This window comes from Lycorma delicatula, chromosome 4 (genome assembly GCF_047948215.1).
Source record: "Lycorma delicatula isolate Av1 chromosome 4, ASM4794821v1, whole genome shotgun sequence".
NCBI lineage: Eukaryota > Metazoa > Arthropoda > Insecta > Hemiptera > Fulgoridae > Lycorma > Lycorma delicatula.
This window is the reverse complement of record NC_134458.1, coordinates 62,355,412-62,382,035: the sequence shown is the minus strand read 5'-3', so window position 1 is coordinate 62,382,035 and position 26,624 is coordinate 62,355,412. Positions and strand designations below refer to the sequence as shown.

The window sequence follows — 26,624 nt, the reverse complement described above, 5'->3', positions numbered from 1 at the left end:
TTAAATTTAAGAAAATTTTATGTACTTTTTATTCACTGTCCAGCTATAAATATGGAGAGTAAAATTCCAGTTTCTGTTATCCCAATGAGAAAATTGAATTACCTGAAATTCTTCAGCTACCAGAGTATTATGAAGTCTTATTTCAGGAACCATCCGAAATCTAATACTGATTAAATAATACTGATATATATATGTATATATATTATAATACTGGTTTTCAAATGACTTCTTTCTGCCGTAATAAAATAATCCAGTATTATAAATTGATGCTCACTTTTAAAATTCAGGGTAATTGTATCATTTAATTAGTTATTCATTGCCTGAAAGACAAAATAATGCTGAATTTTAACAAATTTATTTTCTGGGTAAGGAAAAGTTAAAGACAGAAAAGAGTGTTAAACTTTTTGACTGGTAAGTTGAGATTTGATTTCAGACATTCAAAATCTTTTACACAGACACAATTCTTATTAAGATTTTAAATCTGCTTTGGTAAATGCTGCAAATGATCAGTTGGCTAAAGATTTTAAAATTAAAATTATAGTTGATTGTAATTCAATTGGAGAGCATAAAGGCTGTTTTAGTCTTCGATTAACAAATAAGATCCCCGTGCATTGGAAGGGGAGCATTTTGAATTGAGATACTGTTCTTTAATAGTTGCGGAAGTCAGAAATTAATTTTTTAACTCCAATGTTCATTTGATCCACTAGAATGTTCTCTAATGTTTCCTTTTGGAAATGAGATTGATATTAATCAAGCTGTTAATTGTAATAAATTGGTTTGTGAATGTCATTTTATTTTTTCTGATTAAAAGCAGTTTTTTTAAATCAGATTTATCATTATAGAAATCTCAGAATCAGTAATGAGAGACTAAATTACCTGAAATTTAATTAAATAAGAAGCTTGCCTAACATCTTATATTTGGCCTTATGTTGCAGTATCATGTGTTTCAAAATGAAAATCGGGGATTTAAAGTTATGTAACATTTATTAAGTTTTACTTACATTGATAAATTATACATGAGATGTAAGTGCAACTCAAACAATTTTTCCTGTAAATGTTCAATGTGAGCACCATTCATCATATGGCACACATCCAGCCAATAGTAGAGTTCATCCCATACTTTAATCAGCAAGTTTGGAGTAATTGATGCGACAGCTGCTTCAATCCTGTGTCTCAAGTTGGGTAGGTCAGCTGGTAACAGTGGCATATACACTCGATCTTTTATAAACCCTCAAAGAAAAAATCACACGGAGTAAGAGCTGGCGAATGTGGAGGTCACAGCAAACAAGCCCTGTCATCTGGTCTCTGGCAAACAATCCAGTGGTCAGGGATAATTTCATTCAACCAATCATGTACAGCATTATGCCAGGGAGGAGGTGCACCATCTTATTTCCAAGGAAAGTTCTGTGGTTTGTATTGCAGTTGAGGAACAGAGCCATAGTTGTAGCGCATCAACATAGTTCATTCCAGACACACTTACTTCCTTGAAAAAGAATGACCCATAAACTTGCCATTAGGATACAGCACAAAAAAAGTTAGTTGTGGGAAGCCTTGTTCACACTGTAATATTTCATGAGAATTTTCTGATCCCCAAATATTCTTATTATGAGTGTTTACTTTTCCATTAATATGAAATGTTGATTTGTCACTGAATATGACATGATAAAGAAAGTCTTTATCGTCATGGTAGATCATTTCATTTGCAAAGTTAGCACACAAACCATAATCTGTAGGCTTTAGAGCTTGTAACAGCTATAAATGATATGGACGCAGTTGTAAGCAGGATTTCCTTAAAACCCTCTACACAGACATCACTGAAATTGCTAATTCATGACTAGCCTTCCTTATGGATTTTCTAGGACTATGCACAAAAGACTGTCTTACATGCTCGACATTGTCTTTGGACACATTTGGTCATCCTGTATTCTTCCCTCAAATTGTTTATACCATTTAAGAATGTTATTGTCACTCAGGGGATCACAGCGAAAATTCAGTTGGAATGCACGTTCAATGGTAATTACAGATTCACACTTTGCAAACTGCAAAACACGCTTTCTGAGAAAACAGTTTATGAGCTTGCACACAGCTAAAACTGTTTGAGTTGCTCTTTCATTTCATGTATAATTAATCAGTGTGTATGAAACTTGAGAAATGTTACATAGCTTTAAAACCTTGATATTCATTTTGAGACACACATTTTCCCAGAAAATAATACGAGTGTAGTAAAATCTAATTGTGTAAATTAAAATATTTTTTCTGTGTTTCTGCTCTCAGTTAGAAATTTTATACATGAAAATGTTAATTTTTGGTTTTTTTTTAGTAAGGGCAATGTAGTTACAAATATTAATTTACACGTACAAAATACATATCCATACATTTCAAATCTAAAAACCAAAATATTTAACTGGTTTTGTGAAAGGACAATACTGACTAAAAAAATTTATTAAGTAAACCGTATTAATGAACTGGTTTTGGAATTTATTAGTTTGTGGAGGAAGTCACCTACAAAATCAAATGGTACAAATTTAAATGAAGATTCTGTTTTAATGCTTAATTGAGTTTTTAAATTCCCTAAAACTGGTCAGGCTTCCTCCTCACTCAATAGAATTAAAAGTTGGCTGCCTGATAATATTATAAAGAATTCTGGATCCTTTGTGTCTCTGATTGTACGCTTAAGTTACAGCCTAGAAAAAATTCACCATCAAGGCCATCTTTATTGTAGGTGTTAGTGAAGATGAAACAGTATTTATTGTAAAAAAAAATTATTTATTTTGATATTCCTATTCATTTAAACGATTTTAATTTCTGATAAAAACAGCTTTTGCTATGACAATTAATAAATCCTAGGAATAGACCTGTAAAGTTTCTGATATAGATTTGAAAAAATTATGTATTTTCTCATGGGGAATTATATGTTGCGCTATCTAGAGCAGGGGATTCCATTCATCTTTTACATTGCCTCAAACTTCAGGGCATAAATGTGTTTGCAAAGAAATTTTGTGAAATATAAACAAGTTAATTAAACAATGAAGTTAATGTAAACTGTACTGGGTAAGGCCAAGTATTAAAGGTAGTTTTTCTATAAATTTATGCAATCTTGTAATTTTTTGCACATTATAATTTAAACTTAAATATGCTTCTGTTGTAAAATTGGTCGTTGAAGCTCAGACCAAATTATATCCTGTAACAGATAGAACGCCTATGAGGTTTGATAAAAAAAAAAATGTGGATATTTTAAATTTCCCAGGCTGTATAAGTCAGTTTTCACAATTTTTTTTGTTGTGTTGGTACTGTTGCCCCTAACATGTCTACATTGGTAGACATATATTGGATGTGTAGTTTATTGTTGGCTTTCACAAAGGTTACGTGTGTTTGGTTGGTAATTTGTAACTTGTGAAAAAATGGAACAAAGAATTTGCATTAAATTTTTCTTTAAGAAAGGAATAAATTTCAGTACCACATTGGAAACGTTGAATGTTGCTTTTGATGATTCTTCTATGAATAAATCAAGCATTTACATGAGGGCCATGAAGATGTTGAAGATGATGAGCACCATGGATGTCCTAGTACATCAGCAACTGATGACAAAAATGAAAAAAAAGTGAAGAAAATGATTATGAACAATCACCAAATTACTATCAGAGAGTTAATAAGGATTACTACCAGGAAGTTCTACGTCGTTTCTGTAAAGCAGTCTGGATTTGTGGCGAAACAATTCATGGTAATTGTACCATGATAGTGCACCTACTCACACTTCACTACTTGTTCATGAATTTTTGGCCAAAAGCAACATTGTTAAGATGCTTCAGACTCCATATTTGCCGAACATGGCCCCCTGTGACTTCTTCCTGTTCCCCAAGATGCAAAGAATCATGAAAAACAATGTTTTGCCAACATCGAAGAATTAAAAGACAGAATCGCTGAAGGAGCTTAATGCTATACTGAAAATTACATTCCAGAGGTGCTTTGAAGATTTGAAAAAGTGCTGCTACAATTGTATTTTATCTGAAAAGGAGTTCTTTGAAGGTGACAAAATCAGTATTGAATAAAAAAGATTTTTGAGAAAAATTAAAATGCCGCCTAATTTTTTTATCAAACTTTATATAAATGTGCGGTGTACACAATTGATGTCTATAAATAACATTTAAAATTTAATTTCAGTGTTTGAATTATGAAGATTGAAGAAAGCATGTTTGATTAACATAATGAAAAACACAAAAGCATTTCAATAAAAAATATAATAAAATTTGATGGGAAGTTTATATGTCTGACAATTCATTGGTTTTTAAAAAGTAATGAAATATTTTTATTGCCTTTATTCTACTTGCTTAGAAGTAGACTGAAACTGTTAGTGTTACTGAAGCATTAGTAACGTGTTAGTAACAGTCTGAAACTGTTAGTGTTACAGATTGAAACTGTTAGAGGCAGACTGGGTTAGCGTTGGTTGCCATCAAAATTTTGTGGGAAATTATAATTACAAGTGTTCAGAAAGGAGTTCTGTGAATAATTTTTCTTTTTAATAACATAATCTTTCCTACTCACTTCCTAATTAATCATTACCTTACTTCCTAAGTATCCATCTGGAAAGTCTAGAGAACTGTAATCTGATCTTTTTCAGGATTACTAACTGAAAAGGTCTTTAGGAATTTCATGTGTTTAAAAATGAGATATGATCGTTTTATCTTTGGAAGATAAACCTCACTTATGCATTAAATTTATAATTGTTTTTAAATTATTCTTTTTATTAAACTTGTTATTACTATTATTATTAAATAGAATCACTATCCTTCGGACTCTGATAATCAGTTATTGGAGCTCTACCTCAGGTAGAAAAGATGGTACAGGAAAAAGATGATTTTTGTTTATTTGAATTATATAACTGTTGCAGGTTGATTCTACTCCATTTGGTGCTGATGAAATTCGTGGAATGGACACATCTAATGAATATGACAGCTTAAATTTTCAGGGGGATATATCAGAGTTGAGAGGTGGTGATCAGTGCAGCTTTATAGGTATTTAATATTAAATTATCATCACATTGCTTGTCATTTATTTTATATATATATATATATATATATATATATGTGTGTGTGTGTGTGTGTGTGTGTGACCTTGTTTAAAGTATGATGGTTATTTTTAGATAACTTAAGTTATTTTAAAAGATTATTTTGTATATTACACATATGAAGGTGATCAAATCTGAAATGAAGAGGTCTTAAGATGAATAGGAGAATAGAGAAATTTTTATAATGGAATTTAATAAAGGGCTGAGCTATGTTGGTGGGCTGTATATTAGGACATTCCTTTGTATAATAGATATTTGAGGATGTAAGTTCTAATAAGGTTAAAAAATTAGCACGTAACAGAAAGGAATGGAGAGTAGCATCAAGTTTAAGCTGTAGATTAAGTATAGAGTTAAAACTCAAGTGTACTTTTGATTATTATGAGGGTGAATCAAATACAAACAGTAATTTTTTTAATAAATTTATTGATTAATAATATACACAATTCATAAGTTCATAATTTCTTTATGTAGTCTCCTGCACAATCTACACACTTTTCCCAGTGATTTGGAAGCTTGAATATTCCTTGTTCATAAAAAGTTTGAGGACAAGTCATCAACCAATTGCACATGTGCTCCTCAACGTCTTCATTGTTCCCCTCCAAGCAATTCTTTCAAGGGCGCAAATGAGAAATAGTCGCAGGGGAACAAATCTAGACTATAGGGAAGGAGGTCGAGGGATTCTCAGTGCATTTTTTCCAATTTATCCCTTGGGCATACTTCGTATTTTGTTTCGGTAGGCGGATTTTGTTAACTGTAGCAGCTTGTAGTAGTAAGCTGCATTCACTGTTTGTTGATTGTGGAGAAAATCAGTGAGTAAAATTCCCCTTGAGTCAAAAAAAATCATTGCAAGAACTTTTCTGGCTGACAGATGGGTTTTGGCCTTCACTGTGTAAGCTTCAGGTCCCTATTCGGATGCCATTTTATAAGCTTCTATACCAAATTAAAATTTTTTTTAAAAATAAAAATTAAATTTTTAAAGAATAAAAAAAAATAAATAAAATGAACTAATGTTGGGATTTGCGAAACAATGTAACTAAGACTATGCTGCTTGATAAGTTTACATCCTAATACTGCTCTCTTAAGAGTTTTACAAAAAACCAGTTACAGTAACTGAACACAACAAAAAATGTTACAAACAGCAATGAATCATTATAAATCATTTGTAAAAATAAATAATAAACACATTTGACTTAGAACACCCATAATTGATCTACTTGAAATTCATAGAACCCTTATTATTGATCTACTTGAACATATCGGAATTTCACAATCATCTTATTAATACTTATACTAAAATGGAATTGGCCAATCCGAAATTAATTTTAATTATAATTTTGAATGTAATTTGTCATTAAAACATGTAACATTTTTAGTCATTTTTTATAAAATACTCTATGGATAAGTAATTTTCAAATGGATCCATGAATTATTTTTACAGAGAGGCCTTTAATAATAGTTTCTCATACCTGTATACAGAATAAAACGTAGATTGCAAACCTCCTGAACAGTTTTTTGAACAAAGTGACTGCACTCAAACTCACTGCGATGAATCCCAACACAAACTGTGTCTTTTTATGGTCTCACCGGTCTAACCCCACCACCATTTCTGAGAATTACTCAGTCTGTGTGAGTGCATGTACGCACACTAACGTGACGCTTTCTGTGGGAAATATTTGTCCCGTTTGCAAGCATGATGTCATACTACGATTAAAATTTTATTTTTAGAAAGAATGTGCGATAAAAAATGAATCATGCTGTGATTATCCATAATCAGTCTTTGAATAAATCCATTTAACCTCGCGTTTTAAAATCGTCCGTCAACATAATAAAAAAATTATAATATAAAAAGTATAAAATGCAAATGAAGTAACCGACTTAATTAAGTCCTAAGAGCCTAATTTGGTCAAAATTTATAATGGTTACAACTTCTTCTTTTTTCCTGTTTAGCCTCCAGTAACTACCGTTTAGATAATACTTCAGAGGATGAATGAGGATGATGTGTATGAGTGTAAATGAAGTGTAGTCTTGTACATTCTCAGTTCGACCATTCCTGAGATGTGTGGTTAATTGAAACCCAACCACCAAAGAACACCGGTATCCACGATCTAGTATTCAAATCCGTGTAAAAATAACTGGCTTTACTAGGACTTCAATGCTGGAACTCTCGACTTCCAAATCAGCTGATTTGGGAAGACGCGTTCACCACTAGACCAACCCGGTGGGTTGATAATGGTTACAACTGGGCAGCCCTCAACCTTCCGTCGACACTCCTTACTCCCCGTTTTTGACTTCAGAATGTAATGATGGACCCATGTCTTATCACATGTGATGATGTACCTTAAAAAATTGTCCCCCTCTTGCTGAAATCGATTCAGAAGTCTCTCGCAGATCTCCAACCTGACTGTTTTTGATTTTCGATCAACAACCTCAGAACCCATCAAGCACTAATTTTTCTATAGCCAAGATAATGAGTGATAATTGGTTGAGCATTCCCATACATGATAGCTACTTCTGACGCAAATTTCTTCAACAGTAACTGGCGATCACCTTCATTAAGCTCTTGAATGGCACGAATGTTGTCAGCTGTGAGATTTGACCTTGAGCGTTGATAATTACTTGTTTTCTGCACTTTTTCACCCGTCCTTAAATTTTCTGGCCCACACATACGCTCAGTTCTGGGACAGTATAGTGTTCCCAAACTGTACCTTTAAACAAGTTAAAATTTCTGTGGGTTACACCTTCATTAATTAAAAACTTTATGATTATATGTTGTGCAACAGGCGATGGAACCTCTTGTTCACTCATAGCTGTACTGACCACAGAACAGAGTGGAGGAGCCAATCAAGCTGGTTCCCCCCTTTCTAACTCATTAACCCCCACTCCACCATCTAGCTCGGAACTGTTTGCAGTGTAGAATAGCAAAATTAATGTTTAAATTTGATTCATCCTCGTATGTTTATTTACTCATAAGAGATAACTATTAAAAATTAAAAAAAATATTGCTGATAATTATTTTTTTGTGGCTAGGTTACATTGTGATTTTGTATTATACTAGCAAATACTCTGTTTCAGTTTTGAAAATCAGAAGATTGGTTGCAAAGATATAACAACATTTCTGAATAACTGTGATCAGTTAGATCGAGAGCATACCTAATTCATGCAAAAGTTAGCTTTCAGCCGACTAACAAATACACTGTTTGAATTTTGAAAACCAGACAATTATTTGCAGAGATAAAGCCTATGACACTTCCCATAACGTAAGGGTGGTCATATGTCTAAATCAGTAAAGCCGTTAAGCTCCTTGGTTGGAACATACATACATACACCCTAAACACATTACACTCCTTTTTTGGGCAGTTGTAATAAGTTGACTGACTGATAAATAAAAATAACATGCATTACATACAAGCAAACAGCACAGTTTTTATCTTAATCTCCTTGGCTTTATTGAATGATATAGGCATCAGTTTACATACTAAATTTCATCCTATTGAAATTAATAAATCCACTAAACCCTAAATTAAAGATACAAGTGTTGTCTAAAAAGTTTTGAGCCTAACATAGAAGGCTTTTTTCTCAAATATAGTTTTATTTTTCAACAGCCTCCTTTCAAGTCGATACACTTTTTCCAGCGTTGCTCTAACCTCTTTAACCCTTCCAAATAGTAGCTGGCATCTTTCTCCGCAAATTAGGCATTTACATATGCGATAACCTCCTTGATTCATGAAAATCTCTTTCCTCCAAGCGAAACTTTAAAGTTAGGAAACAGGAAAAAGTTGTTTGGGATCAATCTGGTGAATACAGTCAGTGGTCAACCAATTCAAAGTGCAGTTTGTGAATTTTAGCCATGGCAAAGTGTGAGCTGGCTTATTGTCCTGATGAAAAAGCACTTTCCTCTTCTACTTCAAATGTGGTTGTTTTTTTGCAATTTCTGCTCTCAGCTTGTCAATTAATGATGCGTAATACTGTCCCATTATTGTTTTACCTTTATGAAGATAATCAACAAACAAAATATTGTTACTATCCCAAAAAACAGTCGCCACTACCTTCCGGGCCAATGGAACTGTCTTCACCTTTTTCGGAGTAGGTCCACCCTTTGCAGTCCACTGTTGTTTCATCTCAGGAGTGTAGTGGTGGATCCACGTTTCATTTGCAGTTTTGAATTGATGTAAAAAATCTGACTCGTTTTGCTTAAACTACTCCAGCAAGGCCTTGGAAATGTTCATTCAAATGCGTTTTTGGTCCAAAGTGAGCAACGCGGCACCCAACGTGCGGGTAGCTTATGCATATCCAATTCTTCAGTTAATGTATGGCAAACACGTTCTTTCGATATGCCCATAGCCTCTGCTATCTCTCTAGTCTTAATTCTTCAGTCGTTCAATAACATTTGGTGAACTGTTTCAATGATATTGTTGATGGTTGCAGTTTTTGGCGATCCCGAACTATCATTATCAAGCTAATATGATCATATTTAAATTCAGCTGCCCATCTTTTTGCGGTAGCAAATGGGACAGAGTCCCTGCAAACAGTGTCCAACTCGGTTTTAATTTGCATAGGCATGTTGCCTTTCAAATACAAGTATTTAATCACGGTACGATATTTGATTTTTTCCATTTTCACAAAAACATTCACAATGACTTATTCAAACGATTATCAATCAACTGAGTGTCCAAAATGGGTGAAATTTTATTGAGTACCATTCAATGCATGTGCGAATACATTTCTAACTTTTTTTGACGAGTGCTGCCACCTTCATGTTGAGGCTGGAAACTTTTCAGACAATCGTCATATATATATCCTAATTGGAGTACCTATTGCAATACCTAGATAGACAATAAACTAAAATGTGATCTGTTAACCTCCTGCATAACTGCACTATCACAGAATGGATAAATCCCATTCTGACATAAGAAATGCATTATCCCAACACTTTAGTAAAAAGAAAAATATAGCGATCACAAGTAATCACATAAATGTTACTTAAGCCTGCAAAATCTGTTTTGTTATTAATTACGATTGATCATTTTCAGTTATTGATGCTGCTATACTGTCCTTGGCATTAGCTAATGTAATTGCTGTAATTTTTTCATGAGGTCAAAAGATACTTATTTAAAATGTGTTTATGATTTGTATATTTCATAATGATTGTTTTAAGATGTGTCTTTTTTATAAATGTAGACTGTTGTGGTTGTTATAAACTATTACATAAAATGCAATCTCCAAACAAAATTCTCCTAGAGTATATACAAACTGAACTGCTCTGACCACAATATTCCATATTGAATGAATGGAACATAGCTTTGAACAAAGGTATGATTAATACTTAGAAGTCCAATGTAGCAACATAGAGTCATTGTTTGCTAACCACCTTACAGTTCCAAATCTCTTATAAAATTTTCAGTACTGATTATGATTTAATCTGAAGCCTCATCCTGAATAAGTAAAAATTAATCCCTTTTTATATAGACTTTTAATAGAGGTTTAATTTTAGACATTATAATGGAAGGTTAACTGTGTGTTGTATGGTATAATTGAACTTTGGACAGAGATTCTGTTTCAGTATGAGGTAAAATATTCCCTATAAAAAATAGTGAACATCCTTGTTCATTGGTAGTGTGTAATATTTGTGTTAAATTTTAATGTTACTGAAACATTAACTTGAATCTTACTTGTAGTCTTGTTTGTACCAATGAGTTAAGTTCAGATTCATCTTAAATAATAATTCTGGATCCTGAATAGTGAATAGGATGAGGTACTTTATAGATAGTGAAAAGGTAGCCAGAAAGGATTGGCCAGTACACTCCCAAGATTGTAATCCTGTAGAACACATCCTGGATTACATGAAAGACGTATTTTGAAGTTTAAATATAGGGGAGTGTTATAAGACTTAAAAAAATGAAAAATCTCAGAACCCAGGTATTCTGAATGGATTGTAACAGAAGTATATGGAATATGTTCCCAAGATCCATTAGAAAAAAGTTTATCTATTAAAAATTTGTGCTTTTTAGTTTATAATAAAATTTGTTGCAAAATATGAAAAAAATGAGTACATTGTGCTTAATTGACTTTATGTTTTAGATTTTTTTTTAGTTAAGAATGGAAAATAATGTAGAATAATTATTTTATCTTAAAAACAAAAAAATATATAAATAAATTACAAAAGACAAATATTCAACTAATTTTTAGAGTTATATGGGACAGATTCACTGCTAAAACAATATCATGAGATTTCATTTATAACGGCTGAACAAAAGTTATAACATATGTTCTCATTTTTTAGAGATTTTGCATTTTCTACTGAGGTTTGCATAGCAGTGTATAGTGTGTTATAATCACTTCGAGATGCATTAATAAGTGGTAAAAATATTGTAGATGAAATATCAAAATTTTATGCATTGGTTAACAAATTCATAAATCTGTTCCATCCTGTGAAATCATTATTACTCTTGAATTTCAGATACATCCAAAGAATATTCAACTTTGAAGTTATAGTTGACCTTAGATTCAGTTCTTCTGGTTATATTTTTGAATCCTTGATCAGCTGAGGAAGAATAAATTTCAATCGGAATATTTCCTTTTTCTACAACATCAGAATGATGACATTTTCTCCAAACGTTTTGTTGCTTCTGCAGGCAGTATACTGTCAGTTGGAGTAACAATTTCAATTTATCCTAAATTATGAAAAGTTCCTTTGCCATCAATTGTATTCACATTGAAATCAGCATTATTGTGGACAAATTAATCAAAAGTATTGGGCTGTATTCTAGGTGAACTTGTGAAAGTAGCTGAAGCATCATATAATTTTGCTTCTTTATATGAACTGCAAAAACCCAAAGCATTTCATATATCTATTACTTTTTTGAACCAAATTTTCGATGAAGAATGACAGATAAAGAAGCATGTAATGGTGATATGAAAAGTCGTGGCTGTACTGCAGAAATAATAGCGTGAGCTATTGAGATGCATTTATTTTCATAATTACACAGATTTTCCGGCTTGTTCCGTTTATTTGTTAAAATTATTTCAGGTATCATGAAATGTAGTGATTCTGGAATAAATTCTTGAATACTCTCAAACATTTTATCACTTGCCGGGTAAATTTTGTTATTGTAAACTTGCGATCAGATATCTCTATGAATAATCTCACCAGCAGCTTTTAATATGCTTTTTTGTGCCACTTCCTCATCATCCAATTTTTGGTTATACCAAGTATTAGATAAAATTTCATGCGAGACATTTTTAAAACAAATAATTGTGTTGAAACTAAATTTACTGCAAAATAGTATATTGTCACCATAATGATTCATTAATCTTGTTTTTATTGTTTTTTTATTCAGAATATGCTTTGTTGTTAAAATACTTTTGAATTTTTGTAATGAGAATTGGCAATCATCGTTTTCTTCAATCCATTGCTGCAACTTCTAAAACTTGAGGATGGACTTTTTTATTATGATCAGCAATCCTTGTGATATTCACCTTCAATGGCTACCAAGTCCATTACACCTGATATTCTTTGAAAAATGTCTCTGCTAAAATCGTCTTTTTGTAATGCCAGCAAACCAAGTATCAATTCTTTAAAACCTAATGGTTTACAATTATAATTTTTTTTTCACGTTGCCCTTTTCTGCTTTTCTTCTTTTATTTTATCAGCTTCTTTTCTGCAAATAAAACAATTATTTTTACAATCAAAAGCTACTAATGATGGCTTGTGCAGTTTTTCTTCAGTGGAGAGTAAATTAACTGCTGTTGATCCTTCCTTTTAAACGATTCAATCTATCTTTTGTTAATATATCTTTGATGACATACTGCATATGCAAAAACAAATTTGTGTTATTTGGAAAGTTAAAAAAATCATCTCCTCGTCCTGCAGATGCCTGTCTTAAAGTAGGTAATCCTCCTGTAATTTTTATTATTTCTCCTAAATCCGTATTTTCTCCAGAACCAGTTCCCAATTTTTTGCATATGAAGCAATTGTCAGCTTCACAAAGATTGTTGGCATTAGCTTTGTCCATCCTTAATGAAATTCTGCAGAAATGAATGAAAATGAAAGAAAAAAATATTACATCAATTTAATTTTTACACAGTAATATAATTGTTAACAGTTACATTACTAACAATTATATTGTTAACAATTATTGTTGCTTGATATTTCAAAAAGTGATTACATACAATAATATAAAACTAGTTGCTAAGAAGTTTCATTATTTATGAAAAAAGTTATATATACAAACTTTTCGTGTTTAAAAACTTTAAATTTATTCACTATTTGGACACAGTAAAATTGTTATAACTATTGTTTATTGTAATCAACGACATATATATGTATATATTTACCTGTGTCTATGCATGTAAAATTATCTTAAATTCTTATGCAATTTATTATTTTTTATAAACAGAGGAACAACCACGTTTTTCATTCACTTCACTAGAATAAGTGAAACTGAACTATTCTGTGACGTGGCAACAGTTGCCAACTCCGGATTTCCTTTGTCTGCCCTTCTCCCTCTTCGATCCCCTTCAAAGGTCTTTGCTTTATACCTGAGATTTTAGTAATACGTTACACAAAATTTGTCTTTAATGAAATTCAACTTGTAAAGCAGAAAAATATTTTTTATATTCATAAATAAGTGGAATATTTTAAGTAATTGGTCATTATTTGTTCAAATAATTAAAAAACAAAAAGCGCAAAGGAAAAGGTAAAAATTTTAGTATTATGTAAAAAACACTATCTAACAATTTTTATCTAAATTCATTTAGAATAGTCGTGTTCCAAAGTATAAATCTAAGGACACTCCACTAATATTTGTGAAGAACCTTTATCACCTTTGAGATGCCTTGATACCAGTGTATTTAGATACTTGAAGGAACCATCAATAAAACAATAAGTGCATACCAGAAAGATGCTCGCCAATTGTGTGAGAATTACCCTGCTGAAGAGTGACAATATAAGGGATTTTTATGATAGTAATTTTTCAGCATTACAAATAGCCTTCGTAAGTGCATAAATAATCTGTCATTTAAATACAGACAGTCTCTCTTTTTCATTTTAATAAAACTTGTTTATAACTGTTTATAATATTTTAGTAGTTTCTATTTACTACTCTTGTTTTACTATTTATAGATATTTTTCTTAATATTTTTTTGATATTTTTTTATTTAATATAAATATAATATGTATTTAATGCTATTATAAAATAAAAATCTTTGTTAGATTAAAGTTTTCTCCTTAGCTTTTTTATTAATTAGCTAATACTTCTATACCCACTTCAAATTTGGAGTAGAATATGTACTGATAATGGTTACCTTTTTTTTTTGTCTTCAGTCGTTTGACTGGTTTGATGCAGCTCTCCAAGATTCCCTTTCTAGTGCTAGTCTTTTCATTTCAGTATACCCTCTACATCCTACATCCCTAACAATTTGTTTTACATATTCCAAACGTGGCCTGCCTACACAATGTTTTCCTTCTACCTGTCCTTCCAATATTAAAGCGACTGTTCCAGGATGCCTTAGTATGTGGCCTATAAGTCTGTCTCTTCTTTTAACTATATTTTTCCAAATGCTTCTTTCTTCATCTATTTGCCGCAATACCTCTTCATTTGTCACTTTATCCACCCATCTGATTTTAACGTTCTCCTATAGCACCACATTTCAAAAGCTTCTAATCTTTTCTTCTCAGATATTCCGATTGTCCAAGTTTTACTTCCATATAAAGCGACACTCCAAACATATACTTTCAAAAATCTTTTCCTGATATTTAAATTAATTTTTGATGTAAACAAATTATATTTCTTACTGAAGGCTCGTTTCGCTTGTGCTATTCGGCATTTTATATCGCTCCTGCTTCGTCCATCTTTAGTAATTCTACTTCCCAAATAACAAAATTCTTCTACCTCCATAATCTTTTCTCCTCCTATTTTCACATTAGTGGTCCATCTTTGTTATTTCTACTACATTTCATTACTTTTGTTTTGTTCTTGTTTATTTTCATGCGATAATTCTTGCGTAGGACTTCATCTATGCCGTTCATTGTTTCTTCTAAATCCTTTTTACTCTCAGCTAGAATTACTATATCATCAGCAAATCGTAGCATCTTTATCTTTTCACCTTGTAGTGTTACTCCGAATCTAAATTGTTCTTTAACATCATTAACTGCTAGTTCCATGTAAAGATTAAAAAGTAACGGAGATAGGGAACATCCTTGTCGGACTCCCTTTCTTATTACAGCTTCTTTCTTATGTTCTTCAATTATTACTGTTGCTGTTTGGTTCCTGTACATGTTAGTAATTGTTCTTCTATCTCTGTATTTGAACCCTAATTTTTTTTAAATGCTGAACATTTTATTCCAGTCTACGTTATCGAATGCCTTTTCTAGGTCTATAAACGCCAAATATGTTGGTTTGTTTTTCTTTAATCTTCCTTCTACTATTAATCTGAGGCCTAAAATTGGTTCTCTTGTCCCTATACTTTTCCTGAAACCAAATTGGTCTCCTAACATTTCTTCCACTCTCCTCTCAATTCTTCTGTATAGAATTCTAGTTAAGATTTTTGATGCATGACTAGTTAAACTAATTGTTCTGTATTCTTCACATTTATCTGCCCCTGCTTTCTTTGGTATCATGACTATAACACTTTTTTTGAAGTCTGACGGAAATTCCCCTTTTTCATAAATATTACACACCAGTTTGTATAATCTATCAATCGCTTCCTCACCTGCACTGCGCAGTAATTCTACAGGTATTCCGTCTATTCCAGGAGCCTTTCTGCCATTTAAATCTTTTAATGCTCTCTTAAATTCAGATCTCAGTATTGTTTCTCCCATTTCATCCTCCTGAACTTCCTCTTCTTCCTCTATAACACCATTTTCTAATTCATTTCCTCCGTATAACTCTTCAATATATTCCACCCATCTATCGACTTTACCTTTCGTATTATATATTGGTGTACCATCTTTGTTTAACACATTATTAGATTTTAATTTATGTACCACAAAATTTTCCTTAACTTTCCTGTATGCTCCGTCTATTTTACCAGTGTTCATTTCTCTTTCCACTTCTGAACACTTTTCTTTAATCCACTCTTCTTTCGCCAGTTTGCACTTCCTGTTTATAGCATTTCTTAATTGCCGATAGTTCCTTTTACTTTCTTCATCACTAGCATTCTTATATTTTCTACGTTCATCCATCAGCTGCAATATATCGTCTGAAACCCAAGGTTTTCTACCAGTTCTCTTTATTCCGCCTAAGTTTGCTTCTGCTGATTTAAGAATTTCCTTTTTAACATTCTCCCATTCTTCTTCTACATTTTCTACCTTATCTTTTTTACTCAGACCTCTTGCGATGTCCTCCTCAAAAATCTTCTTTACCTCCTCTTCCTCAAGCTTCCTAAATTCCACCGATTCATCTGACACCTTTTCTTCAGGTTTTTAAACCCCAATCTACATTTCATTATCACCAAATTATGGTCGCTATCAATGTCTGCTCCAGGGTAAGTTTTGCAGTCAACGAGTTGATTTCTAAATCTTTGCTTAACCATGATATAATCTATCTGATACCTTGCAGTATCGCCTGGCTTTTTCCAAGTGTATATTCTTCTATTATGATTTTTAAATTGGGTGTTGGCAATTACTAATGGTTACCATAGCAGTCTTATTTACTAGAGAATATCTTCAATTATGTTATTTAATTCTTAGAATTTATTAAAAAAAAAAAATAGGTGTGCATCACCATGAATAATCATGTACGCATTTGTGAAAAGAATTTTATTATCTTGTATTTTACAGGGACAAATGTGTGGGAAAATGTGGGATCTGTAACGACACCTGAAGATGCTAGAACCTCTCTTCTTTCCAACATGGATTCTGATAGTCTAAGTAATTTTCCTGAAGATGATGCCCTTGAAGATATATCACCACTTTTCTTACATCTCACTTGCTCTGTACGTTCGATGGGGAAAGTTATTAACTCTTCGATCAATATCCTTCCTACTTGTCTGAGTACGTGATTATTTGCTTCAGTATTTTTCAGTAATAATAATAGATATAATTTACTATTATTACCCTAATGATCATGATTAATTTTTTGATTTAATTATGAAAGAAAATTACATGACTGTTGCACACTTTATTACACAGAAAAATCTGTTCATAAGTAAACAGATACATACATAGAAGCATGCGCGTGCACACCTGCACACACACACAGGTAGAAGTTTATAAAAACCATTTCAAGAATTCAGGGGATGGTCTCCCACATCAAAATAAAGAAAACCTTTTTGTCTACATATGTCCGGAAACGCTTAGTTTACCAGCTAGCCGCCAGTTAGTATTTTTAACATAAAACTTCATTTCTCAGGAATGGTAAATCATATTGAGCTGAAATTTTGTATACTGCATATAGGTTTACTTATATAAAAATGATGAAAGTGATCTCTCAATCCATTTCAAAATGGTGACGATCTAACCTGTTTGATTATTAATATCTTTGCAACTGCTTGTTTATTTAAATGTTATGTTATCAAACATGTTACCAATTTTATGTTCTAAAAAAAATGCTAAGCGTTTTATGACAAAGAATATGGCATTATTTATTAAATCTGTTCATAAATAACAAAGTTTTGGCAAAAATTCTTCAAGCGAGTTGAGTCACTCTTAGATTAAAAAACCAGTTTTCATTTCCTCCCAAATAGAATTAAATAACACGATCTCAATTGGAATAATTTTATTAAAGTTATCATATAATAAATTATATTAATTTAATAATATTGAAAATATTACAATAAAATAAAATATCATTGAAATCATGAAAATATTATAATGATAAATAATATTAATATTGAAAAATATTGTTGTAAATGTAAATAAAATATAACTCCTGAATTCTTAAATTGGCTTTTATATATATACATACATACATACAGGTGTTTCAATCTAATCGCTCTAGACAATTTTCTCGGAAACTATACACAAAAAAATATGTCCTAAAAAGTTACTCAAATTGGAGGGGGACATCTCATGGTGACCTTGGACTTGACCTTGATCGTATTTCAAGCTTAACATGTTTTTTTTTTCAAATGGAATGACCTATTTTTGGTCCCAAATTGGAAAGAGCAGAAAATGTTACATTTGAATGGTCACACATGAAGTTAGAACTTTTTTGAAGGTCATATGCTTAACCATCAGAGATAGCATATGGATGATAGTGTTATATGTAGAAAGTTTGTTATATGAATTTTTGAAGGTCATGCAATGTTCCTGGAATATTTATATTTCAGGCCATTTATTTCACAAACTACTACTGAAAAATAACTTTATAGAACTTATGTGGATAGGAGGGGGATATCTGATGGCGACCTTGACCATGTCCTTGAGGATTCCTTTGGAGGTTGTTCAAATGGAACTACCATTTTCAGTAGTACCGATGGAAAAAGCAAAAAATGTCATGTTGACATACTTTAATTTAGTCATTACATTTTATGATTTATATTTTTTCCAGTTTCATGAAGTATCACATATAGTATCCGATAAAACAATTTCCTGATTCAAGACAGTACCAGATAGCAATTTTCTTCTCGTAACTTTGAAATCAGTGACTGTAAATATCTGCGAAAAGAATCTAGCACCTGGATAACATTATCTCTGATGGTTAGCTGTATGGCCTTTAAAAAAGTTCCAAGTTCATATGAGTGACCATGTATTCTAATGTAAAATTCTCTGCTCTTTTCATTGGTGGGGTCAAAATAGGTCTATATATATATATATATATATATATATATATATATATATATATATATATGTAGGTTGAACATGTTGAACAGGTTTATATGTTAAAACATGTTCATAATTGTAGGATGAAAAATACTGTAAATATAAAGAGGTAATTACATGAAGTTGCTTGATTGCTTGATACTGTACATAATGCAATGGAACAGATAGTTCTGTCTGTTTATCTAAAGCTGTCGCAAAATTAATGCAGGATTTAAATTGCACGCTAATTTTTCCATTGAGTTGGCAGTGCTCCCTGATGTAAATGTTATAGTGATTACTTTCTGGTTAGTAGTGAGTTAGTCATGGTAGAGAAATACACAGTACAGAAGCGCATAACTATTGTGAAAACATATAAATATGGAGAGTGTTGTGCTGAAACTGTCCACAAATTAAGTGGTATGTTTGGGCGGAAAAATGCACCAAACAGAGTGACTGTAAAAGAGTGATCAAACTTTTGGTGATAAACAACAAAAGAAGTGGTCGTCCTCATACCAGATACTCGGCCAAAAACAGTGAGTCCAGAATTGCAGTAATTGTCAGTGATGTACATTATCATGGGATGATGACAGCATTTTTGTAGCATCAGTTAGAAGTCATGGACTTTGTCTTTCAGCGCCACGTGTCATGTGGTGCATGACATTTAGTTGTTACAGCACAAATTTCATGGGTGGTTGATTTCAAGCAAAAGTGATCGCAATTGGGCACAAAGGTCATGTGATCTTACACTGTGTGACTTTTATATCAAGATTTGGAGTGTCCCAAGGTTTACAGCAAGCTCATACCGGCCATTCCTGAACTTAAAAAAGAAATCCAACTTGTTATCGCAACAATTGAGCCACAAGTATGCGAAAATGTTATTGCAAATTTTGTTATAAGATTGCACGAGTGTCATATGAGACATAGAGGACATTTGTCAGATTTTATTTTCCATATTTCATCAGAGTGTTTGCTCTTTTCAACATATGTCAAAACTTTGCCTATTCATGCATAAATATAGGTTCATTTGTAAATGTAAATCCTGCATTACTTTTGGGACACCCTATACTTTTCTCTATCTTTTATCTATGTAAAGTTTTTATTTTATTTTTGCATCTAGACATTTGAATAGTGTTTTCATTTGTTAATATTTATTTTGATTTTATTTTCTGTATCCTGTTGTGGCTCACTGTTAGAGGCTATTTTAAACCATCCGTAGTAATTATTTTAATTTCATTTAAATTTTTTTTTTTTTAAGTTGATCATCTTGGACTAATTGCATGTATTTTGTTTTTTATTTCTTTGAGGACTCTTGTTTCTTACTCGGATTACTTTTTTAAAATTAAATTATTTGGATATTTTGAAAAAATATTTTTTATCTTACTGCTAATTCTTGTTTGTTTATTATTATATCTAATTTGAAATTAATTTTGGATGAAAGTAACTTGTATCTTCATTCATCTTATTTATCTACTTACTGGTTCATTATTTGATTAGCCTGTAATAGCAGTACTGTTGTTTACTCACAAAAAAAGTCCAAATCAGGTTCTAAAAAGCATTATCCTCTAAGCCATCCATCCTCTTTTTAAAAGCCATTTTTCAGTATGATTATCACATTTCAGCCAAACTAGACATCACTGGCCTTTTTGTTAAGTCTTTAGACTCATACGTCTGCAGAATGCAAGTCATATTATATGGTATTTTATGTAATAATTTTAGGTGAAGTATTAGATACATCTGATTCTGGAAGCTGCCTCACTGAATTGGATTTGAATGATATAGATGTAATCTTGTGTCTTATATTGACTGCAAAAACAAATGATTCATCATCTAGTCAAAAACAGACGTTAATTGATATTAGTGCAGCCGGAATTTCTTCTGAGGGTGTGATGGCAGCAGCCTCTACCACTTCAGCCAACTCAACAGCTCCTCCTTCTGGAGTGGCAGTTGCCTGCAATAATTCTGTACCTACTGCTAGCACCAACATGACCGGGGCTACTGCTGCATCTACTGCCTCAGAACCAGTAAACATGTCAAAGTAAGTATTTATTTTATTATTGGTATACTGTTCTTTTTATTCATGCAATACACTCTTCCATTTGGAAGAGTAAAAAAATCCATTTCGAAAAACCATTTGGGATAGTACTTTTTATAAATTTCAGCCCAACAAAAATAACTGTAATATTGTGTGATATAACTTCTTAAATAATTTAAATAATCATAATCTGTGGATTAAAACTGTGAAAATATTTTTAAAATTATCAACACAAAATTTTGCCCTTAAATTTTTTGTAAATTTTCAAGGATTGAAAACTTATTGTTTTTAAATGAGATAGTATAGTTTGTGACACACCATTGGAAGGTCCTTTGAATGACAAGTAATTTGGTACAAATAAAATAAAAATTGGTTCACTGGTAACAAAGTTATGATTAAAAATGTGTTTGTTTTTTTTTTAGATTAAGTTAGGATTTTTTTAGGCTATGTTGGTATACAGTGTTACTGACCCAAATCTTGAAAAAATTTAAGGGCAAAATTTTGTGTTGATTTTAAAAATAATTTTTACAGTTTAGTTAACAAATTACAATTTAAATGGTTTAAGAAGTTTTATCATGTAATTTTACAGTTATTTTTGTTGGACTGAAATTTATAAAAAGTACTACCCTGAATGGTATTTCGCACTTACCGAGCAAAGGTATGAGTGGATTTTAATTTTCTTTTCATCAAAATTCATTTTTTTTTCAGGTTGTCAATTAATGTAATTAAATGTTACCATTACCATTTATGATTTTTGAGTTGGATTGTTGAGTTGGTGTAGTGGAGTGGGTAGGTTCCCACCCTTTGCAAATAATTTAAAAAATGCTCATCCTGAAAATGGTGTACATGACTGCAAGCAGAAATACGATAGGACTGATAACTGTTGAATAATAAATGTGGTAACTTTTCAAATGATCACCCGGTATATTTATGGCCCATAATTGATGAAGGTATGGTGAAGGTAAGGTTGCTCTCACAAATGCCTTACATTAGAATGGAAATAAATAAACTAAAAAAAAATAAAAAATCTAATATGAAAGACTTTAAATTAGGATTTTATGTGTAACATTACACGGAAGGGAAATTAATAACTGATAAAAATATGTTTGATGCAATCATGAGCTGTGCATAACCTTATATTTGCTCATCTTTTACTAGTTGAATTGAGGGAAATAAATGCTAAACTGTGATTGAATTGTGGGAAATGAATTAAACCGGGAGGAAGGAGTTACTAGAATATTTGATTAATTTTTAGTGAAATGAAAGAATTAAGTTGTTTAAATATAATTGTCACTCTTTGAAGTGAAGTAGGAAAATATTTAAGAATTATAGAGGAAACAAATGCTAATGCCTTTCTGTAAAGCTAAAAAAGCTTCACATTCATCTTAGACAGTTTTATTTATAGTTTCATATTGATTTGAAACAAAGTGGTTAAAAGTTGGGAAGAAGCATATTAAATCTAAGAGTAACTATGAAAAATTTATGAATCAGAGAGCATTCACTGTTCTGAGAGGGGTTGATAAGAATGATTAAGGCTAATCTATGAAAAGGTAGTGTTACCTAGAATAAGAAACTAGCATTTAGCAGTAGTTTGTGAAATTTGTTAATCTTATGTATTTTTTACAGAATTTCTATCAATAGAATTCGACAGTGAAGTTGAAGTTTTGAAATGAAAATTAAAATAAGTCCAGAATGGAATTGTCAGTCATAATTGATTGGGGAAGGTTTAGCCAGTCCCAAAAATCTTACTGCATTAGCATTAAATAAGGGTAAACAATAAATAAGTTTATTGAAAAACTGATATAAGTATTTATTAAGGGTGTGGCAGAATTGACTAAGCAGTTAGGACGGGTCAATGCTCGGGTGGTGGTAGGAGTAGGCAGGTGCATGTGGTCTCCCACTGTTCTGTTGTTGACTCCATTTTAGTAAGCCAATATGATTTAGACTGAAGCACATTGTGGCTTTGCCATGTGCGTGTATTTTGAAAACAACTGATCTGTTATTGCTGATCTGTTATTGCAATACAAAGAGCTTTTCGGCAACGATTCAACATTTCATGCAACAATGCTGTTTCCAATGCAAACACAGTTCAGTACTGGGTTAGGTAGTTGGAGGAAAGTGTTAGCATACTGAGAAGCGGTACATCTGTCCAACGCAGATCCATCAGAACACCCGAAAATGTGCAGATGGTGAGAACAGTAATTGAGCAATTGCCAAGATGTATTCTACTCAGAGTCATGCTGTTGTCTTGGGTATTTTTTGTTTTTTTTCTTGGCATTTCTCCCTCCATCACCCCATTCAGTCGCCATAAAGCATAAGACCAAATATCTGTGCCACAAACAGCAACTGTGTCTCAAACAGTTTAGCGACCAGTATCCTAACATAGTTCCTAGAGCATACCTAACAGCGTGAGCGGACTAAGCGTGGTGCCATACACCATTGGTTTACATGTCCCAACCACTCACTTGTAATATATTTCCTAAAATGGATAGGTGCATCCCATCAACTACTAGAAATATATATGACATCCGTGATAAAATGTATTTCATCTAGGCAGCAAAAACAACTAAGTACTTATGAACTCTAACTCGGCTGATTACACAGCCTTTATATTTAATATGGGGGTTACGACTATACGATAATTTGTCTGCACCCTTGAGAAGCATAAACTTCGTCTTGGGCACAGAAATCTTTAAATTTTGAATATCCATCCAGTCCTGTATGGTTGACAAGGCCGCCTGAGCCTGGTCTTCTAGCTGTGGTGAATTACCAAGAACTAAAAGGAGATAGTCTTCAGCAAAAACCTGGGCCATGACTTCTGGAAATGTCAGTCCCAGAAATCCATTAAATACCAGGTTCCACGGCAGGGGGAACCAAGAACAGAACCCTGCAGGCTTCCCTTGGTAATGGATTTTTCCACAACCAGGTGCGCATCCTTAAACAGAGCTGTACGGTTAGACAAATAGTTATGTACCACTGCCTGCAGGGCTACAGGAACATTGCGGCGTTCCAACTCATAGAGGACAGAACTCTAACACGAGGTAGGAAATGCTGCCTCTATGTATATAAAAATTGCCAAAACATATTTACTGTTGGCGCTTTCCACCTTGGCAGGAGCATTTAAAATGTAATCCATGGTGCCAACCCCTTTTGTGAAGCCATACTGGCCTTGATTTAGAAAACAGTTCACCTCAATGCTTTCCCAGAGCCATTTCACAACCAGCCTTTCAAGCAACTTGATTACTGGCAATTGGCTGATAGGTCGATAAGTGTCAACCTTACCAGAATCCTTTCCTGGTTTTAAGAGCACCCTCACCATAGCCACTTTCCAAGTCAGGAAGCAGCCCCAGCTTAGGCACCACGAGAACAGCCTGCCAAGCAGCTCTCTTATTACAGGCAGCAGACGGAATACTATATCCGGGTCAAGTTGGTCAATCCCTGGTACCTTTTTCAGTGCCACTGGAGAAACCACCTGGTCTATATCAATGGGATCCACAGCCCATACACCAGGGGAGGGCATAGCCCCCGCCCTTACCGTCTGCCTGTGCTTCACCTCCTGAGCATCTGGAAATAGAGTATCTAGGAACTCCTTGTAATTTGACAGATGTTGAAGTGGGGTCACGACCACCAAACCTGCATCAAACACTGGACAGCACGTGCAGTGGCTTTGGCTGGCAACATTATTTTGCAAGCTGCCAGGGGTTGCACTGTAACTCACGCATGGAGTTTTGCCATAACTTGAGTTTGGCTTCCTTGATGGCATGAACATACTCATTATGGGTGTGCCAGTAGATCCACAGACCCTCAGCGTATGCGTCATCAACGATAATCCCTGTTAGGGGATGATGCTGGTATCTTCTCCTAGCAGACTTAACTCTTGCATGCAGCAAGCTATGTTCAGAGGTCCACCACTCTTTCCCGGGTTTCTGCCTGCATTTAACAGATGGCTCCCTGGAAGCAGTAGTCATGACGGCTCCAGGCACTCTCTAATCAGCAGACTGGCCATTACCTAAGGGTCCATCCATTGGCTGAGGCTGCCGTAGGACCCAATTGCAGCCAGTCTTGATGACCCAGCCAAATTATTCAGCCATCAATTTTACTTCCTTCCTGTACTCCATGCGCCATTCTAACCCCTGCGAGGCAGCTGCGCACTCGTGCTGCAACCTGTCCTGATCCAGGCCCCTTAGGTTATAGTGACCGGAATATGGAGCTCTTAGACCACCTTTGTAAATGATCTATAGGTTATAAGCCTGTGATCGCTCACATTGGCCTTGGGCCAGACAGTCCAACTACTTGTACTTCTTAGGAAGTCGCCCGTCACAAAAGTGATGTCGATGTAACTTTCCCCCAGTTTGGAAGAGAACATTGGCGGTTGTTTCTGTGTCATTAATTGAGTAGAGGTTCCTGGCTTCAACAAACTGCCAAGACCTGCGTCTCTTGGGTCAGTGTGTGGTGAACCCCTGGCGGGAGGTTTGGCATTAGCATCCAGAGCAATCAGCACTCTGATGCCTGGGAGACTGTCCAGAATCCTTCCCAACTTTGCCAGCAAGTCATCGATACTCTATCCAAGCTGGAAGTATCCCAACACCAGTACGACATTGAGCATACCCCAGCATCATCGAGCATTGCCTTGGGGATGTCAGGTCACAGTTTTAGGAGGATCCTGCATTTTGATTTGAGTTTTCAATCCTTCAAAATAATAATAATCTTTCAAGAATTGAGCCCAGCAGACTACATCAATTGCCAAAATCTGTGTTAGTATATGCTTGAACAAATCACTCCTGAGGCAGCTTTCTTTAGTAGTGGGACAAGGCACATTTTCATCCCAGCGGGTCTGTGAATAATCAAAATTTATACTACTGGTCTGAAAATAACTGAATTATTCACGAAAGACCATCAAATTAGGTGCAACATTCCCATAAACTAATGGTATTGTGTGCCTTATCATTATCTTTTCGTGATAGGCTCGTACTTTGAGGAGAACAGTATTACTGTGACCATGAATTCTGAACATTATGTCTCAATGTTGCAAAATTTTCTTATTTCCAGAATGGAAGAGATTGTTGAAGAAGAGGTACTCAGGGACTTGTGGTTCCAACAGGATGGGGCTACAGCTCACACAGTATAAAATTCACTTAATGTTTTGAGAGAAATTTTTCCCACATGTCTGCTTTCTCTGTGGGGTAGCCTGTGTGGCCATCCAATTGAGCATGTGATTTCTTTCTTTGGGAATACCTGAAGGAAAAGGTGTTTAAATGTCACCTTCACACCCTGCCAGGGCTAAGGGAATGGATTATTGAAGAAGTTAATGCCATAGCCTGCGATATATGTGAATGAAGTGTACAAAGGTTCAAAGATTGTCTCCATCAGTATTGGTGCTAACAGCCACCATCTTAAGGACATTATTTTCAAAACTTGATGATTATTAAACTGTATGTATTGCTAATTTAGAAAACAAAAACATTTCTCTATATACCCCTGTTACTTTTTTGTAATTCCTCAAAATTGCTTAATTATTTCTGTTGCACTCTTTATTATACTGAGAAAGCCATGATGCTGTACAATATTAAAAATCTCAGAGACAAATTTTAGGCTTAAAATGGAGTAAAATGTTAAGAGTAACATATCTAATGTGTAGTTGTTGAAACAGTGGTGGTGGTGATAGAAACAGAGTTGGGTGATGTCATGAGTAAGCCACTTCAGGAGTGGGGGATAGACCAAAAGTTGATGACAATGAATTTTTTTATGAAATTGTTTTTAATTTTAAAATGGTTCTCTGTTTAAAA

The 26,624-nt window shown here is 33.4% G+C and overlaps 1 protein-coding gene across 2 annotated transcripts in view; it reads left to right on the top strand.

The window, feature by feature from the left end:
• The window catches only part of LOC142323459 (KICSTOR complex protein SZT2-like), a 342,875-nt gene that overhangs the window by 166,410 nt on the left and 149,841 nt on the right, over window positions 1–26,624 (top strand). For both annotated transcript variants that reach the window (XM_075363101.1, XM_075363100.1), the window contains 3 exons: window positions 4,889–5,012; window positions 16,845–17,057; window positions 20,523–20,841. In XM_075363101.1, coding sequence (XP_075219216.1) covers window positions 4,889–5,012; window positions 16,845–17,057; window positions 20,523–20,841 — 656 coding nt within the window. The remainder of the gene's footprint in view (window positions 1–4,888; window positions 5,013–16,844; window positions 17,058–20,522; window positions 20,842–26,624) is intronic.